This window comes from Ixodes scapularis, unplaced genomic scaffold, assembly GCF_016920785.2.
Source record: "Ixodes scapularis isolate PalLabHiFi unplaced genomic scaffold, ASM1692078v2 PGA_scaffold0__279_contigs__length_252992795, whole genome shotgun sequence".
Lineage (NCBI taxonomy): Eukaryota > Metazoa > Arthropoda > Arachnida > Ixodida > Ixodidae > Ixodes > Ixodes scapularis.
The window spans coordinates 46,792,364-46,810,622 of NW_024609835.1; the positions used below are offsets into that span (position 1 = coordinate 46,792,364).

General features: G+C 43.3%; 1 protein-coding gene across 1 annotated transcript in view; it reads left to right on the forward strand.

Moving 5' to 3' along the window:
* The window catches only part of LOC8038053 (homeotic protein antennapedia), a 67,550-nt gene extending 50,727 nt beyond the window's left edge, over positions 1–16,823 (forward strand). Inside the window, exon 2 of the mRNA XM_029986721.4 lies at positions 16,561–16,823. Within this exon, the coding sequence (XP_029842581.2) occupies positions 16,561–16,823 (263 nt within the window). The remainder of the gene's footprint in view (positions 1–16,560) is intronic.
* The last annotated feature ends 1,436 nt before the right edge of the window (positions 16,824–18,259 follow it).

Sequence of the window (18,259 nt, forward strand, 5' to 3'; positions counted from 1 at the left end):
TAAAAACACCTAAGTTTTAAGCCAAAACCCGCTAAATTCGGAACAGTGATGCTCTCTACCAAGGTATATTCATCTCAATCGCCGTTTGCACTTGCGTTCGTGGAAATTCCAGCCTACTATTGAAAAGAAATCCTCAAGTCAACTACATCTGTACCCGATAGTCGTTTTAATGGCCGACCTACGTGTTGATTGGAACAGCACGACCTTCATCAAGATTGTTCTGCGGCGAACGACCCTCTGCATACATGCAATTCGGTCTTGATTCGTTGCATTTGCGAAAAAAGGACAGCCTCAAAGTCGTGCTCCTGCCAGTGACAGAGAGAGAGAGAGAAGGACGAGGACGAGGAGAAGGAGGAAAGAGGAAGAAGGGAAAAGAAAGAGGAGTCAGAGAGCCGTCATCAAATTGCTTTTCACGCAATCCTGAAAAAAAAAAAAAAAAGCACCATAAACCTTTTTTATGTTCTTGAGAACATGAAGAAAAATCACTTTTTTTAACCTAGAAAAGTTGCTATCCTGGTGTTAAAACGTGAGGAAATTTAATTATTCTATTTCGTAATCATTCATTAGACTCAGTCAAAAACAACGGAAACAAGCAAAACTCGGAAGAAAAAAAAAACACTCATGGGCAAGTGCGCGAGGAGTGCGGCCAGCGAACTAATTAGCTCTTGGCTACCTCTGCGTACACGCACCGTCTCCCTATCGCAAACGAGTAATCAATTACGATGTTATTAAGGCAAAGCTTGGTTTCATCACAATTTAAAAAAAAAATGAAAAAAAAAAAACTGCCCCTTCGTGGGTTGGTGCTCGGCAAATTATAAATCGTGATTATGCCGGTTCCCCAGGTGCATATTAGTACTTGGCGTGGCAGCATCAGGGGCAGTCGGCAAGGGAGACGCCGCCGCCGCCACAGCGCATCTCACGGTCCGCGGTCGGCCGGCTTCTCTCAGCTTTCCGAGGTGTGAGCAGCGCGGAGAGCGGCCGTTCTGTCTTAATGCCCGAGCACCACACTTGGCTGCGTCCTAAACATACCACGTCAGCGGATTTGTTATCAGGCGTCACGCGTGCTGCTGTATGTATAGCCGGAAAGGTCCCCGATCTGCTTTAGCGCTACTTTTCTTTTGTAATTTGTTTCTTCTTAGCTTTGAGACTTTTGTTGTTTGTTTCTTCTTAGCTTTGAGAATGGGAGTAATTGAGAGTGTAACGGCTTTCGGGTTTGGTTCGTTACCTTTCGGAACTACCCCGGTGTGGACATCTTGCGAGTCTGTAATGATGGCGCAGTTCGTGTGATAAAAAGACAGCCTTCCGTCGAATTTAAGTTGGCTGCCAAGACCACATGTAAATTATGTGTTTTGTTTGTTTGTTTTTGCCTGATAGGACAGATTTCACAATCAATTTATTGCGCGTATGTGAGGGAAACCTGCGAGAAGGAGTTAACTCTCAGTAAAGAATGACTCACTCCCTGCCAACTCGGCGTGTAACTTCAATTCGCAAATGGCAAAATGGAGTGTAATTCCATTGCGCATCATTTCGCACATGGCGTCAGTCGGTGTGTAACTCCATTTCGCATTTGGCTCATCTGGCATGAGAGTGCTAGTTTTAGACAATGTTCAGTGTGTAGCAGGAGAGAAGATGGTAACACTCATTTTTTATATTTATCTTGCCGTACTAGTGGCGTTTCCAGCTAGTTACGGGCAGTATCGAGGGGGTTCGGTCCCACCTTATTTTTAAAGACGCAAACAACAAACGAATGCTTTTTTGTGGCGTGATTTTTTTTTTTTGTAGAGTGTGAAAGCCTGTTTGATTAGCGCAGGGCAGAGCAACATTTGGGTAAGTTTAAATGCTCATATTCAAGCACATTAAAATGCGCTTGCACACATCCTGTCAATTGTGCTTTTCCGGCTACGACATGTACTACAGATATATCTGCATGGTGTCTAATTCCATTAGCCGTGCCGTGTACCCAGGTGCGAAGGAATACTTTACCCCGGCTTTTCTTTTCCTTTATTATAGTAGCACTTCCATTGGCACTGAGGTTGCCATTTGTACGCCGAATCCGCTTCCAATGTTACCAGCAAATCAAAAATTAATCTCACACGTTTTTTTTCTGTCATTGTTGTGTGGCCTTAGAAAACAAAACAAAGAACGTCGAAAGGCAATACAGAAAGCCGGTATCTTCATTTAGGCGTCTCGGTTTGCGATTAATCAAGTCGCCTCGGTTAAGGCGGCCGCCGGGTATACACCGAGCCGGCGAGCTCTGAGACTGGCCCGGCTGTTTCGCTTTCTGTGGCGCAGACCGACGGCAGCGAGATATCAGTTTCGCCGCCGGACCTTTACAAGAAACTGTTTCTCCCTTTCCAAGTTGCCTTCCTTTCCGCTCTGTGCTTCCGTTTTCTATCGGTGCTTTTCTTTTTATTGATCTCGAGGGAAAAGTGGGAAAGATACGCGGGGCCCCTGAATTAATTGCTCGGCCGTCGCCTCAACCTTTATATATGTTGCAGGGAGCGTTCGCGGGGTTTCATTTATTTCACATTTCCTGATATGTGTGTGTTTGTGCGTGTGTGTGTGTGGGTGGGTGGGTGTTGGCGTGTGTATGTCCAGCATGCGCGAAGCTGCTGCGTTATATATAACGGTGCGAGCGAGGTTTCATATTTCACGCGAAACCACACGCCGTGACTTGGTGTTTTATTTTTGTTTTCTTGCTTTTTGTTGCATGTTTTTGCTTCTCTTGTGCGTGCGGGTCTGCACTATTGCTCTTTCGCGCCCAGGGTCATTTGTTGCTGGTCGACGCAGCTTTGAAAAACGCCCTCACCGATTCTTTTACCAGTTCGGCAGGTTCAGAGTTAACGCTTCGCATTACAATTTTTGTTTTCCATGAAACAAGGGTGGGAAGGGTTTTTTTAGCGAAATTTATGCACTGGCCAAAACAAAGCTCGGTATTTTTTTTTATTATTTTGGCATTTGGTAAGGCGAATATCATTGAACAAAAGTATAGTATATAAAATGGCGTATTCACCTGCGTAGTGTAGAATCGTTCAATTTTCAGGCCTACGTTTTTTTGTTGTTTTTTTCACAGGACATGAAAGGCGCTAACCGAAGCCATAGATATATTGACAGAATAACTTTAGCAAACATAGAGTCAATGCGGCATTCGAACATAAAAAATAAGATATCTAGACTGGAACACCGAGCAGAACGTTGCAGGTGCAAGATTCCTAAGGCACACTGTATTCGAGGGTCTATCTGCTCTCTAGGCCTTCATTTGTTATGGTATGGGTTTCTGTCACGACAGATCACAACGATTGGAACAGTCTGGTCAAGTTAGTTGTGTTTATGAAAACTTCATACCCAATTTGGGCATATAGGTTACACTTAAGGTTTTTTTTTTTTTTTCTTGTTTCCGGAAGAATTTGCGGGAGGGGGGGGGGGGGGGTTGCGTCGCTAAGCTACTTGCCACAGCCTTTTTTTGGGGGGTATCAATCTTTGCTAACAAGTGGGACTTCCAAATGCCTTAACGCATCCTTCAAAAAAAAGAAATTGTCGCGAAACTACTTTCCTGCCAAGAGTGCAGAGAGATAAAGTCACTCCGATCCACAAATGGCGAGGCAGAAAATTATTTCTGAGCCAAACGCTCGATGCTCTCCCACAGAGCGTGTCAAGCTCAATGAGCACGTGTTCCAGGTGAGGTCAGTTCAGGATTTGTTGGACGTCGAGCTTTGTACAATTGTCGGGTTTTATCTAATTAAAAACTTTCGAGCCCAGCGTAACTTTGCGCTTTTTTAAGTACGTGGTTGGTTTAGCCTCTAGCAGCAAAAGCACGTAGGTGATGAGCATCATGACGCTGCACTTTTGGCGTTGCCTTATTAGCTCCGTCGATCGTAGCGTCGGCTTCTCTCGGACTTAAAAGTGAACGAGTGCATAGAAAGCGTGAATTCATGTCCATGTTCTATGTGTATACCTTCGTACGTCCATGTCTATTGGTGCTTCTTAAACTCTCGGGTCTCACCACCCCCTCGGTTTCTTAAGTTGTCAGTGGATACAGTCAGTCATTAGTCTCGCTTTCAGTAGTATCGATGTCTGGTGTAGGTCGCACGGCAATCGTGACCTCTGCTCGGAAGTTGGGTGTTGAAGCACCAGATGGGGGGCGGCGTCTCCCGGATCTCCTCCAAGCGCCTTCTTGACCTGCTCAAAAGCAAGCCCCAAATTTTCGTTTCGTCGCCACTTAGTTTTATGGAGGGCCACCGGACGTATCGGCGGCGCGTTAAAGTTGTTAGGCCCGTTGACGCCCACAATCGTGATCGACGCGCAATTCGCGGTATGGGTGAATAAAATATCGTACAAAAAGGGGCCGGCGAGCATTTCTCTCATACTTTAGAAGTATTACGTGTTAAATAAATTAAGGGCAATCTAAGGGAGCTGCTGGGGTTGCTTCCTGCTCGGGAATGTTTTTGCTGTTGTTTTATTTTTCGAGCTCTCGTTTCATCCTTTTGTTTTTTCTAAATTATCTGAGAACCGCAGTTCACAAGCCGGCTTCTCGAGACTAGAGTTCCTTTATAGGCTCTCTACGGGAGCCAGAGTTGCGCGCTCATGCATGGCATGTGGATACAGCTCCTCACGTGACTGAATTCGGCGAATAGCAGCTCCGCGCGTTCGAGGCGCGCGGCGCGCTCAAAAGCCGGGGAACGTACGCCGGGGCGCGTGCGACGTCTACTTTGCTGCACGACACTTGATACGGCTCCTCACGTGATCGGATCTCGGCGAAATAGCGACGAGGGCGGCATGCGGCACGTGGAATCAAACGCGCAACTCTGGCTCCCGTAGGGAGCCTATACAGGAACTCTACTCGAGACAGCTTCCCATTTGCTGCCCTTCAGGAAAACCTTGAATAAAATTTCGGATAAATATGAGAGACAGACAGTTTCTCCCTTCGCGGCCCGGTAATTAACTTATTTTTAATTTATTTTTATCTTCTTTTATCGCTATTATTCGTTGCTTTGCAACAAATAAGGGCGTATAATGTTCGTTAAACTCGGCCCCACAGAGTAAACACTTTCAATCGTCTCGTAAGCTACGTCCTTCACCATATAGTAGGTGACAGGTAGAAAATTCAAGGAAAGCTTTTCTCCCTTTTTCCACTGTAACAGATCGAAATCCAGAGAGGATGTCGCCTCCTCTCCAGCGTTCGCTCTGCTGCAGTCGAAAGCGGTCTGAGGAACCTTTCCTGCACTCTTAACCTGTCCCTGACTATATATCACGGAGAACTGATATAAAGGAATGAACCTATAGCTTGAGTTGTTGAGGCGTTGTTTTATGAGCCTAACTAATCGCATATCTAAACACACTATTCTAAACCACATTTGCAGCGCCTTGGAATTATGCCGTTTTTTGTTTGTTTATTTTTTTGGGGTGTGTTTGTGTTGCCGAAGGATCGATTGTGTGGCGCCGACGCGCGCCCTTGTTTTTATGGATGGTCATGGTTGCAGGGTTTTTTTTCCTTCAGATTTATCGCCAGCGCGTGACTCTCCACGTAGCGCATTATTAGCACATAGGCGTGTGCTTAATGCGCCCATATGTGCAGCAAAGGGGAGGTTTCGTGCCGCTCTCCCCGCGCCATAGCTCGCTTTATTCCGCTCCCAGAGGCGTGGTGGAATCGAGCGTGTGTGTGTGCTCCGAGCTCGGCTAATTGCATAATGAATGCGTCATAAGTCGTCTCGCCTACCATGTGTTCGAAGCGTGAGCCTTCGTTGCGGCTACATCCGTGTAATGGCGCTGTGTTGCTAAGCGCCGTACACAATCTGTAATGTTCCTGCGTCGCGTGATTTCTTGTTTTTGTTTGCTTGGCTAAACGGTACGTCAGGATACCAGCGCGTTTATGGCGCGGCTAAGATTGTTATCCTTATTGGTTCAAATTTCCTCAGAAAGAACACTATTTCTTTTGACAGTTTTCGCACCTTGTGGCGTTAATTACCGTCCTGTGCTTTCTTTCGGCCTTTCTTTATTTTTCTCCCCAAAGTTCAGAGTTTTTATATGTTTTATTATGCTTCGGGAAAAGTAAGAGGCGTGAAGGCTGCGGACTTCCTATTAACATTTAGAAAAATACGAGTACTTGGCGATTCCTACTTCTAAAGTCAGTCAGGTTTTCAAAATTTCAGTTCATAATGAACACCCTCAATAGATGAAACATCCCCTGAAGTTGTCTATATAATTGCGGGGCTGTGGTTTAGTTACATGATTAAGAACAATCGAGTTTATTATTTGAAACATTGTACAGGTTGCTGTTGGGAGGACTTAAAAATATCAAAACTCGTGTCTCCCGGTTTTTGAAGACTCACGTCAAAATTAAGGTAGAAAAGTCACGAATAGAAGATGTTTTTATTATTTTCTTTGTAGTCGGTAAAACTTATCGATTACCCACCCTTTAATTGAGGAATGCATTAATCGCCGACTGATTTATTATCCAATTAGTCGTTCCCCTAGCAAAAAATTATCAATGAGTTTCAATTGAGTTTCATATATATTCTTGTAGAATACATTAGAAACTCAATTGAAACTCATTGATAATTTTGGTAAGGGCCAGGACACCCTTCTCTGGCTTTCTGACGTTCATCATGTTCATCGCTGTTAAACTCGATTTTAATCAGTGGAAATGTTTGACTAGCTAGATGTCATGTTTTCCAACTAGGCAACCGTGAATTCGCTTTCCGCTTTTTTTTTTTTTTAAATGTGTACTTCTCTTCTTCCTTGTTATTCGCATAGGTTTCATTTTTATATGTGGCTATTGCCCTTGATAGGGGGAATGGTGAATATGTAAAGTACCGCTCTGCCTTTTTTTAAATATTATTGTCTCATCTCTAATTACAATATTTGTAGGCGAATTACATACTACTTGTGCCATTTATTACCTGTACAATGCTTAGAGGTTGGCAGCTCGGCATCATTAAAAGGTGCATACATTCTTTTCTATCATCTCTCCTACTTCTGATATCATCCAGCCCATGAAATCTTAATGTCTAACGTACAAATGAATTAAATTGATTTACACGTTTTCATCAGACGTGCCTTGTGGAGGCTATATGAATCCCGGCAATTCTGATCGTAGATGCTACATTTTAATTCCGCAATGTATTAACAGTGGTATCAACCTTTACATTACACCGATTAACCGATTTATTAATCGAGTAAATGTAACCATTAAAGTTCTAAACATTTCTTGCACTGTGGGCAGCCGAACTTCTGGGGTACGATCACTTGAGCGCATGGGTCCTCTTTTATCTGGATTATGGTTTCCTACTTGCGTGCATTACAAAAGGACATATTGCACTGAACAGATTACAAATCGCCGAAAAAGGGTGTCTTGGCCGATTACTCTCATCTTTAAGAAAACCAGATAAAATTAAAATATTAAAAATACACCTTACGCTACATTTTTCCACTTGTGAATTTCGACAGTAATTTTGAAACCGAAAGACTTCCTCATTATTTGTGAAAATAAAGCAAAACGTCAAGGATATTCTACAAAATATAGATATAAAACCTGTCAGGCCGTGTCAATTATTACGCGGGAGAATCTCCGAGAATGCAAGTGAATTTGGTAGTATTCAAATATATAGTTTAAAGTAAAAGTTATTACGCGGGAGAATCTCCGAGAATGCAAGTGAATTTGGTAGTATTCAAATATATAGTTTAAAGTAAAAGTTATTACGCGGGAGAATCTCCGAGAATGCAAGTGAATTTGGTAGTATTCAAATATATAGTTTAAAGTAAAAGTTATTACGCGGGAGAATCTCCGAGAATGCAAGTGAATTTGGTAGTATTCAAATATATAGTTTAAAGTAAAAGTTATTACGCGGGAGAATCTCCGAGAATGCAAGTGAATTTGGTAGTATTCAAATATATAGTTTAAAGTAAAAGTTATTACGCGGGAGAATCTCCGAGAATGCAAGTGAATTTGGTAGTATTCAAATATATAGTTTAAAGTAAAAGTTATTACGCGGGAGAATCTCCGAGAATGCAAGTGAATTTGGTAGTATTCAAATATATAGTTTAAAGTAAAAGTTATTACGCGGGAGAATCTCCGAGAATGCAAGTGAATTTGGTAGTATTCAAATATATAGTTTAAAGTAAAAGTTATTACGCGGGAGAATCTCCGAGAATGCAAGTGAATTTGGTAGTATTCAAATATATAGTTTAAAGTAAAAGTTATTACGCGGGAGAATCTCCGAGAATGCAAGTGAATTTGGTAGTATTCAAATATATAGTTTAAAGTAAAAGTTATTACGCGGGAGAATCTCCGAGAATGCAAGTGAATTTGGTAGTATTCAAATATATAGTTTAAAGTAAAAGTTATTACGCGGGAGAATCTCCGAGAATGCAAGTGAATTTGGTAGTATTCAAATATATAGTTTAAAGTAAAAGTTATTACGCGGGAGAATCTCCGAGAATGCAAGTGAATTTGGTAGTATTCAAATATATAGTTTAAAGTAAAAGTTATTACGCGGGAGAATCTCCGAGAATGCAAGTGAATTTGGTAGTATTCAAATATATAGTTTAAAGTAAAAGTTATTACGCGGGAGAATCTCCGAGAATGCAAGTGAATTTGGTAGTATTCAAATCTATAGTTTAAAGTAAAAGTAAGCTTCAATTATATAGGTCAACATAAATAGGTTAACGAAAACTGTCTAAATATTTTACTGTCATTTCACTACTGTAGAGTAGGGAAGGTTCATGGGCTAGGATAGGTGTACAATCTTACTCGTCGATAGACTTCAGCGCGTCACGTTCTGAAGACCCGAGTACACGAGAGCTGGAGTCCATAGTTCACCGTTTCTAATTCCGAAGGAACTTTATGGACGCGTGCTTGTGTACTGCTAGAACACCTTGCAGTTGCATTTCACTAGCCAAACTACACCTATGCCGCAACAATACGTTTCTTTTTTTACTGCGTTTTGTTTTTATTCTGTTTTACCTGGCCCCCGGCCAAACACTTCAGAAAGCAAACTTGTCGCATTAAATATCCCCATCCTCTTTCCTAAAGTGAATTCTCAGCCGTATATGCCACCGATAGGGAGTGGAAAAGGTGATTAGGTTTTATATGACTTCTTTCGGCGAGACCCTGAAACGCGTACACTCGGTGCGGCGCCCGTCCCTGCGCTCTTCAGGCTCGCACGAGTAGAGCAAGTCGTCGATCTATATTCACGCCCCGTCCTTGTCCGGCCCTGCAAAGAAAGACGGTGCAGATAAGAGACCATCCGAAAATCCCCAGAAGCCGCGTAGTCTTACGACGATTCCTCCGTCATTGTTAGGACCTCCGGTAATGCAAACAGATCGTCTAACCTGAATCGCTCAGCAACTCTCGGCGCCACCTATGCAGGTTGGCAGCTGGACGCCCATAAGCGATAGCGTTTTCTTGTTCGGCGCATGGAACGAGAGCTTCGCATCTTTTGAAGTCCGACGCCTGTCTCTTGACCCTTCCCACAAGCTTTGCCGCGCAGATTAAGGCGCGTGCAGAGGAAGAATTCTTCCGGCTGTGAAGCTCTTCCCCAAGACCTGCCTGTTATGTCTTCCGTCACTCGCAAGAGACCTTTCTATGCAATGACCTGCTTGGCGCGCCTTTTTTCCAACTACCGCCCCCCTTTCCCACCTGTTCTGAGCAACTTTTTCTTTATTTTGCTTGCGTGAATCGGCGATTTTTCTTACTTAACCCGCTTTGCAACTACCGCCAATGCTGGAAAGTCAACTCAGTACCGAGCAAAAAAAAAAAAAAACGCCTAAAATTATAGCACTAAAAAACGCATGCTCTTTTTTTTTTTTTCAGGAGGTGGCTGGTGGGCGCTGTTTTCACGTGTTTCATTGTGCAGGTGTCGTCTGCCTGCCTCGTTTTTTTTGTGTTTTTTTTTTGTTACGTTTGTCACAATAGTTGGTGTCGTACCAGGGACGAGTCATAAAAGGTAGACGGAAAAAATAAGCGTGTCCTTGATGGTAGAAGGCGACGGGACATTTACGTAGGAAAGAACAACGCCGCGTTTGTCGGGAATGGTACCTGGGTGTGGGTGTTTTTTTTTTTAGTAAATAAAAAACACAAAAAAAAAAACCGGCTTTGGTTAGGTTTACGAAAAAAACGAAGAAGGGGTCAGACAGAAAGGAAGCCACGCAACCTTCGAGGAAGCCAGTGACGTTTGATGGATTTATGGCCTGAAGCGGGTTGGGTTTTCTGTTTCTCCCCGTTGCCGCTGAGTCTTGGGTGCCTTTTCTCAAGCGGGGGCCTCCTGCGCGACGACAACGATGTGTGTTTGCTGGTTTGTTGGTTTGAATGGCCCCCTTTTTTCGCGGCGCCTGGAGCTAGTTGCGGCCACCCCTTTTTTTAAGGGGAGGCGTATTCGCCAATTAGACTTAAGGGTTAGTGTTTGTATTGTTGAAGGGTCTCTCAAACATGCAATAATAAGAATAAGAGAAAGTTCGCCTTGTGGTGCCGCACTTTTCGGAGGATGGGGTGCTCTTTGGTGGTCTTCAATCGGTTGGGTCGGGAAGCTTGCAAAAAGTTTACTCTCTTGTGTGCCTATTTCTTTCTACATTTTCGTACGTGGGTAGGTGGGTGTGTACTTGTATATACTCCGGGAGACGAGCGAGACAGCACATTTCGAGCAAAACATGGCATCTTGAGAAAACAGCTCGGACACCTACCACTGGGTCGCTGGAACATTTCTTGTGGCGTTCTTGCGTCTGCAAAAAACGCCCGAGGATAGAATTGGCAACGCGTAACGTCGAATGTCAACAAGAGGGATGGACGTTGGGGGCAAAATATTTATGGATCGATAATATTTGTACGTAGTACTACATGAACGTACTTGATTTTCGTTCCGGCTTTTGAATGGGAGCTGCGCGTTCAAACTGCATACACGGAGTCGCCATAACCCCCCCCCCCCCCCCCCCCTGACAAGAAGAGAATATTATACGTTTTTTCGTTTGCGCGTACAATTGTTATCCCGTATTCACGTTTTTTTTTTGTTTTTGTTTTTTTGCCACACAGCGATTTTTACAGTACATTCTCTGCCTTTCAAAGCTCTTAGCCATCGTAGAAAAAAAAAAAACGAGCACTAGATTATGCATTAATCATCCTTGATTTCGATTCTTGAGTAGAGCTCAGGCAGTACGAAAACTACCGTCTTGGTAAGACACCGGTAAAAATTTCAAAACCAGTTTTCTGGTTTCTTGATAATTGACGTATACGCAGTGCTTAACTAACATGTCTTCAAATTAAAATGTGGTCTCGGATGCAATAGGCGACAAAGAGTTTTTGTTCTTTTTGGTTTAAAATTTAACGATCTCACTTCATTGTCTTTTGCTGCCTCTAATGACTAAGGAGCATGATGTCCGTATTTTACAAAATAAAAATGAAAAAGATCAGATTTGAATGGGTTGCTTATCCAAATGCCTCACAGGAAACTAATTTATCATTAAGAAATAATTCGCCAGATGATCGAGAATACCTTTCAGCAAAAGCCACAGTAACGCTCACGTTAACTAAAAAGCGTCACTCGTCTCGAGGTTGCTTTATTCATTATTTACCAGACACAATAACAGTAGCTAGAAAAGTCGGACCTGTCTGGCCACAGCTTGGCATATTTTCTTCTCCGCCATTGCAGAAAATAAGCTTAGTACCAGATTACTCGATTTAGTATCGTGACAATGATAGTACGAACACGACACCTGTGATTGTTTTTTTCTTGTTTATTTAATTTAAAAATGGTATTGTAAGGCACAAATTTGAATGCTATGTGAATAGACAAAGTGCGCATTTTCCACCGCCGTGGTAGTTCTTATGGCAGCCTTCAGATGGTAGGACTTAAACAGGAAGAACCGGCAATCACTTGTTCACGATAACGGCGTCGCGTATAGGGTACGGGGTTGCGGGCGCGGTAGTTTCAAAGAAACAACTTGAATGCGGAATGAGTGATTCGCCTCGTTTAACCAAACGAGTATTTCTTGAAAAACATTAAAAGCCGAAAGTATCTATAACTGAGTATTCAGTGTTTCTATGAGCTTAATATCCTCAATAACTTTGAAATAGCTGCTCGCATAAAAACCCTCACCTACAAGAAAAAGTTTTTTGTTTAATGTATTCTTTTTTATGTCTGTGTTTTTTTTTTTTTTTATATTGCAAGACAAATTAAGATAAGTTTAGGGGGTGAGGTAGTAAATTCGAGTAGCATTTGTTTAGGTGTATTCACAGTTAAATAATTCTACGTCCAGTTGACACTACCATATAATACACATAAAATCATCGATACGAATGATGCGCCGCAATTCATAGATTATTTTTGGCAGTCAAATGCCTAGAAGGACTGCCTCCATGCTGGCCTCTCGGAAAAAAATATATAATTAGAAAATAAATACGTAGTATCTTTCTTTGCTGACTTCTTGGACAAAGTTGTACCAAACTTTGCCCCTTTTCATAACACTGTTTTGACTGCCACTGTCGTCTATCCTCGATCAAATATGTACATCAGCGACTAGGTTCTTGTTGCAAGGAAAAGTGATAATAATTTTAGAAAGTGTTCGGCTTTTAATGAAGACTCATGACCCCTGCTTGCAAAGGAGTCTGTTTTAAGCAGCACATAATCAAAAAATGTCATTTCGGGTGAGATCGACTTCTAATGAGACTGTAATTTTCGGGGTGCCCGTCGAGAACACGACGGTCTTCTCATCGACATCCACGCGTACGTAGTCGTCGTCACAATTTAGCTGAGTTCCGCCCCCGGGGAAGAAGGATTCGCGCCTTCGTGCTACAATTTCACGCCCCGGAACTTTTGGGTCTGGCGTTCGTTCGGTTCCACTCCATCTACCAATCCTGCTCCTGAGTTCTCTTTACTTGAAATCTAGATTTTATCTTCTTTTTTTTAATATTTACAGTTACTTTTTTAAATCACATGGAAGTTTAGTTTTCTTTTTTTTTTTTTTCGTAAATACAGTATTACTGTTATTGTGTCGCGTACGAACGCGGGAGAATAGTTTTCGCCAGGCTCCTGTCCTCGGACTTAATGGGCAAATAAAATTGGAATTCACCTCTCCCAACTCTGCACCATCTCGTTTCGGTAGAAACACACAAACGATAAAGTTTCGCATTTTTTAAGGCAATTTTCAGAGAATCAGGCAGTACGGAACACTTTCCTGGCTCTTTTTGTTTTTCTTATATCATTTTTTTTTCTTCTTTTTTTAACCTTACCCGTTACGCCGTGCGGGAGTCTCCACTTCATTTTCTCCCCGAATTTTCTTAATAGGTAATCTTAGAACGTGGACAGTTTTCGTCTACTTTTTCCGGCGAATTGTTTTTCCTTATACATTTTTTCTTTGTTTTGGAGCCAAGTAGACTTAGTTGCTGAGCCAAGTCGCGGATTCTATTTGGACCCCTTCACGCCGAGTAACTCAACATTGAAACAAAGCAAAACCTTCATATAAAAATATGGCGAAAGTTTAGAGACAAAAAGCAGTTAAGGTATTCGTGTGTATCAGCAGCTTTCGAATATAAAGAGGTTTCGCCTTTAAACAAAGATAACAGTTCGGTGAAATTCCCTGCCTCACCTCATTCTAAGACCGGGCACCGAAGAATTTCAACCCCTTGCCATTAGATTGTCCTTCTTTCGACTGTATTGTTATCTAAAACGGTTTCTTTTTTTTTTTTTCTTTGAAAATAGCCAGTGCCTAAGGAGACGACTTAGTGTAGATTTTCAAGCTGGCTAAATGTAGGCGGAGGGGCGTATTTTGAGTTTTTGTTTTTTGCCACACCAAAGAAAAAAAAAGAAGAAAGAAAAAACTTAGTAGAGAATTTTTTTTTTTTTTTTTTTAGTTTTTGGGGCTTTAGGATCAAGCATGGCGACAGTAACGCGCTGCTGAAACGCGCATTTAGGATACAACACAATCTAATAACTACATGAACTTAATTGTATTTGTATCTGCATCTTTCTAAGTTGCTAAGCCACATAACATATATTTTGTTTGATTGCATTAGCTCGTAAATATACGCGTTAAAAACCATTTGACGGCTTGCCTTATTTGAAATGCCACGTTAGTTCATAAAATCACCATTTTTCTGGCATACCGGAAGCGCGGAAAACTAAGATCTTCGAATTATTACTATTAAAGTATTGAGTCCAGTTCCTTAACTTTTTCGGGCCTTTATTCACTTTAGATTATACGTTCGACAGCAAAGGACGAACTCGAAGACGTAGTGTTGTTTGTTTCTTCAACCTTTGGGGCTACGTGGAGAAAGCACGCGAGGCTGAATTATCTTTCAATTTCCTTCGTTGCGCGACAATCTGGGATCTCTTTCAGGCGCTCGAATTTCGTCGAGATTGGACGAAGGACTTTCCGCGGTTGCCTCGTACAAACACACAGTCCCCCCTTCTCCCGCGCCCGCTGTCCGTCCTTTTTCCCCCTCCTATCTCTTTCTGCAAAAGCAATTTGGCGTAACTTGGGATGGATATCGGACCCCGTGTGGGATGTTTCAAATCCCGAGACTTAGGAGAGAAGACTCAATCTCCGGGTCTGTCTCGGAAGATTCGGGCTTTAGGAAGAACAACGAAGCCCGAGGACTTAGTTTCTGATTGGATAGGTATCAGAGTCTCCAGAACGCGTCATTCCGGAACTCGATGGCGTCTCGGTGAGGTTGCTTTCCGTCCCCAAATTATATTTTATTCTGGAAACAAGCAAAGAGTCGAGTACGTTTTTATATTTTTTCTTTGTCCGGGCCATAGGGCAACGCCGTATAAGTTCTATTGGGTTCTTGTGTTTTTTGGCTTTGCGGCGGAGATTGGATATAATTTGGAGTGGGCTTAGAGTTCTAAAGGGTTTTTAGAAGGAAGTCTTGAGATGTTTTGTTTTCGTGGATCAAGCAAATCCTTCTTCTCGGAATGAAACGTATCTGCAGCAGGTTTCAATAAGTGATCAGATTAAGCAAAGAAACAATAAGGGGTTGTGCATATTTCAGAATCATACATTTGTGAATTAGATTTAACTTAGGCAAGGACACACACAAAGAGAACGCGTAATAAAATAAAAAGGTATGGAGTTCATCAGAGAAATCTGCAGTCCTTAAAGGGGCAGTCATGACGTTTTTACTTGATTTTGCGACATTATGGTCTTTTTCGGGGGTGGACAATTTCCTTTCGGTGTGTATTGATTGTTTCTTTCAGGTATACCTATTTTTCAGACATTCTATGAATGATTTTTAGGAAAGATAGCGCGAGTCATGAGAATAATTTTACCCTCAATGCATGACTTTTTTATTTTTTTCATTAAATTATTTAGGGGTGGTTCCTACTATAAAGCATGATTCTAAACAGGCACGTAGCCAAGATTTTGATGTGGGGGAGGAGGGGGGGGGGGGCAGGGCGAGTGGGCGGGGGCCTGTTTATAACAAAATACTGTATGAGGAGGAGGAGGGAGAGAAGGCCCCAGCAAAATAAAAGATTTCAAGATTTTGGTTGCGGGTGGGGGAAACTCGAACCCTATGCCCCCCTACCCCTCCCCCCCCCCCCCCCCCCCCCCCCCCGCGGCTACGCGCCTGATTCTTAACATGATTTAGAAAAACTGTATTAGATTCTTTTTAATGAAAAGAACGAAGCAATATCTTATATATTATATCTGAGACACGATGCAGTGGTGCCTCATTCATGGCTTGTAGATACGGCGAAAGCAGTTTTTGTCTTCGTTCGAGCGCAGGGAAACAGCAAATTTCTCGCAGTTTCAAAACATCAGGGATGCTCAGCCTGAGAGCTAGGAGAGCTGCCTGAAATTTGGGCTTTGCCAGAAAATGGTGCCGACGTCAGCAAGCCGTGCATCTGAGCGCCGGTAAACCAAATGGCTCATGTAGAAAAGCATTCTCGAGACAGGTGGCGCAAATCATTTAGCGGATCTGATACAACATGCATTCTCGGTGCCTTTCCGCTCCGATTTCTTGAAAAGCGCTTTTTGCATGACTGTATCATATCATATACTCCATGCATTGTAGGGTTAAGTCGCACACAAGCTCCACTTATTCATCATTGGAACCTAGAACCTCTCTATCATCTGTACACTATCTTATCAAATCATCATGATGCGGCGCCGTAGGTCGTCGCGTTATGAACTTGTCTCTGTGCGGTGCCGCGGCTCTCTTGTACCAAAATAAATATTAATGATAACATTACGGTTTCTTTTACTTTTACCGTTACTATTACTATTAGTACTGAACGTTCTGTGGCCTCTCACATATCACGAATAGTAATTCTGCATCTTGCCATCAGATTGCATGACGCGGGCTTTTGAAGTACAGTAGACGGATGGGGTCGCTAGAGGCTTATAATCGGGTAACATTAACGAGGGCAATAGAGTAACATTAGAAGAAGAGTCAACGTGTAAGGCGCATGCAAGTTGCACATTTCGCTTCCCAATACCGAACTTTTGAAAGCATTTGCTTCATCTTATCTTTCAAATGCCGGCATCGTAAATGCTTATTCCAGTATTACAACGGGTTCCTATCACATGTTTTCACCCGCCTAATACTCCCTCCCTCTTGTTCGTTTGCAGAGCGAAAGCGGGGCCGCCAGACGTACACGCGCTACCAGACTCTGGAGCTGGAGAAGGAGTTCCACTTTAACCGCTACCTGACCCGCCGGAGGAGGATAGAGATCGCGCATGCCCTGTGCCTCACCGAGAGGCAGATCAAGATCTGGTTCCAGAACCGGCGCATGAAGTGGAAGAAGGAGAACAAGGCCAAGCTCGAAGCCGGCCTCGCCTTGGGCCACGGTCCGCCGGAACTCAGCCACCACCCCGACCACGGGCCGCAGTAGAAGAGAGGCCCCGGCCGCGCGCATCTTCATCGTCCCCTGGACTGCAGCTCCGCAGCTTCTCGCCTCACCCGTTGGTCCCTCAGCTCATGCCTCAAGCCCCCAACGCCTTCCCTACTCCGTGTCGCGCCCGTAAGGGCGCTGTTTCACCCGACAAGGACACTTCTTTCGGTTGTGTGGTGCACGTGGCTCCGCGTCGCCGCCAAGTCGAACGGACGTCTACTTGGTACGTCGATGGCTGAAGAAACCCGCCGCCCTAATTGTCACCTTTCGAGATTGATTGAAGCTTGCTTGTGTTCTGTGGTCCCTTGGACAAAGGTACAATTCCGTGAGATTTGGTGGTGTCATTCTCTCTCTCGATTAAGTTATGTGTAATCATCATTCGGTTACGTGATATACTTGGGTTGCCCCGTTTCGACGATCTTGAATTCGCAATTCAAAGTCCACAACATCGCCGTGATGTCTTTCAAGGACAAGCCTGTGGGCGTCTGCATATTTTCCAAACGATGTAATATAAATTTGGCAAACGTCGGAGATGGATCCCACTTGAGAGTTAAATGGTTAACGAAGAAATAGTGTAGACAAGCACAATGTGGGAAGAAATTGTTCGATTGTTAAAGCGCTGCAAAACAAATCATCGTTAAGAGCAACATGGACTGATCAGATTATTCAATACGTTAGAGCCACGGGATTTGTGTTTGATTGACGGCTAGTTTTACGGGCACCTTGAAAAACTACAGTCTGATTTTTACATTCTCGTGGCCAGCAGAATTGTCCACGTCCGACGTTAACTTTTCAGCGGTGTGCTGCATGCCTTCATGGAGGTAGGACTGCATCCCAATGTAGCTCTATTTTTTTTTTTTTGTTATTGAGGGAAGGCACTAACACAGGTGGGTTCACATCCTGAAGTTACGGTACGCGACGTAGTCAAACCCCCCAAAAATTTTAAAAAGTAATCTTAAAGAGCACGTTGAAGTCGGTCGTAGAAGCAGGCATACTCTGACAAAAACACTTTCTGCGTTGAATTTCTTTAACGATGTTCATGTCGAAACGTTCGGTTGGGAATACATCTCTGGTTTATCTAGTATGTAGTTAATGTAGTACCACATGCTTCTTATCTTTTCGCCAGAAATCGAGGATCTAGTATTCTGTTCATTCATGGCACAACGTAATAAGGAACAGGCTACCATTATTAAAGTATCATTCAACTATCGCATCAAACGAAACGAGGGGCGGACCCAAGAGGGGGCGACGAGGGCGGCTGCCCCCCCCCCCCCCCCCAAACAAAGTCGACCCCCCCCCCCCCCTCCTTCCTTCTCGGAGGGCAATTTTACATGGGTGTACCCATCTGTGCACACGAAAGAATGGGAGAATAGTCTCCTTACAAATTTTCCGCCCCCCCCCCCCCCCCTAAAACGAAGTTCTGGATCCGCCCCTGA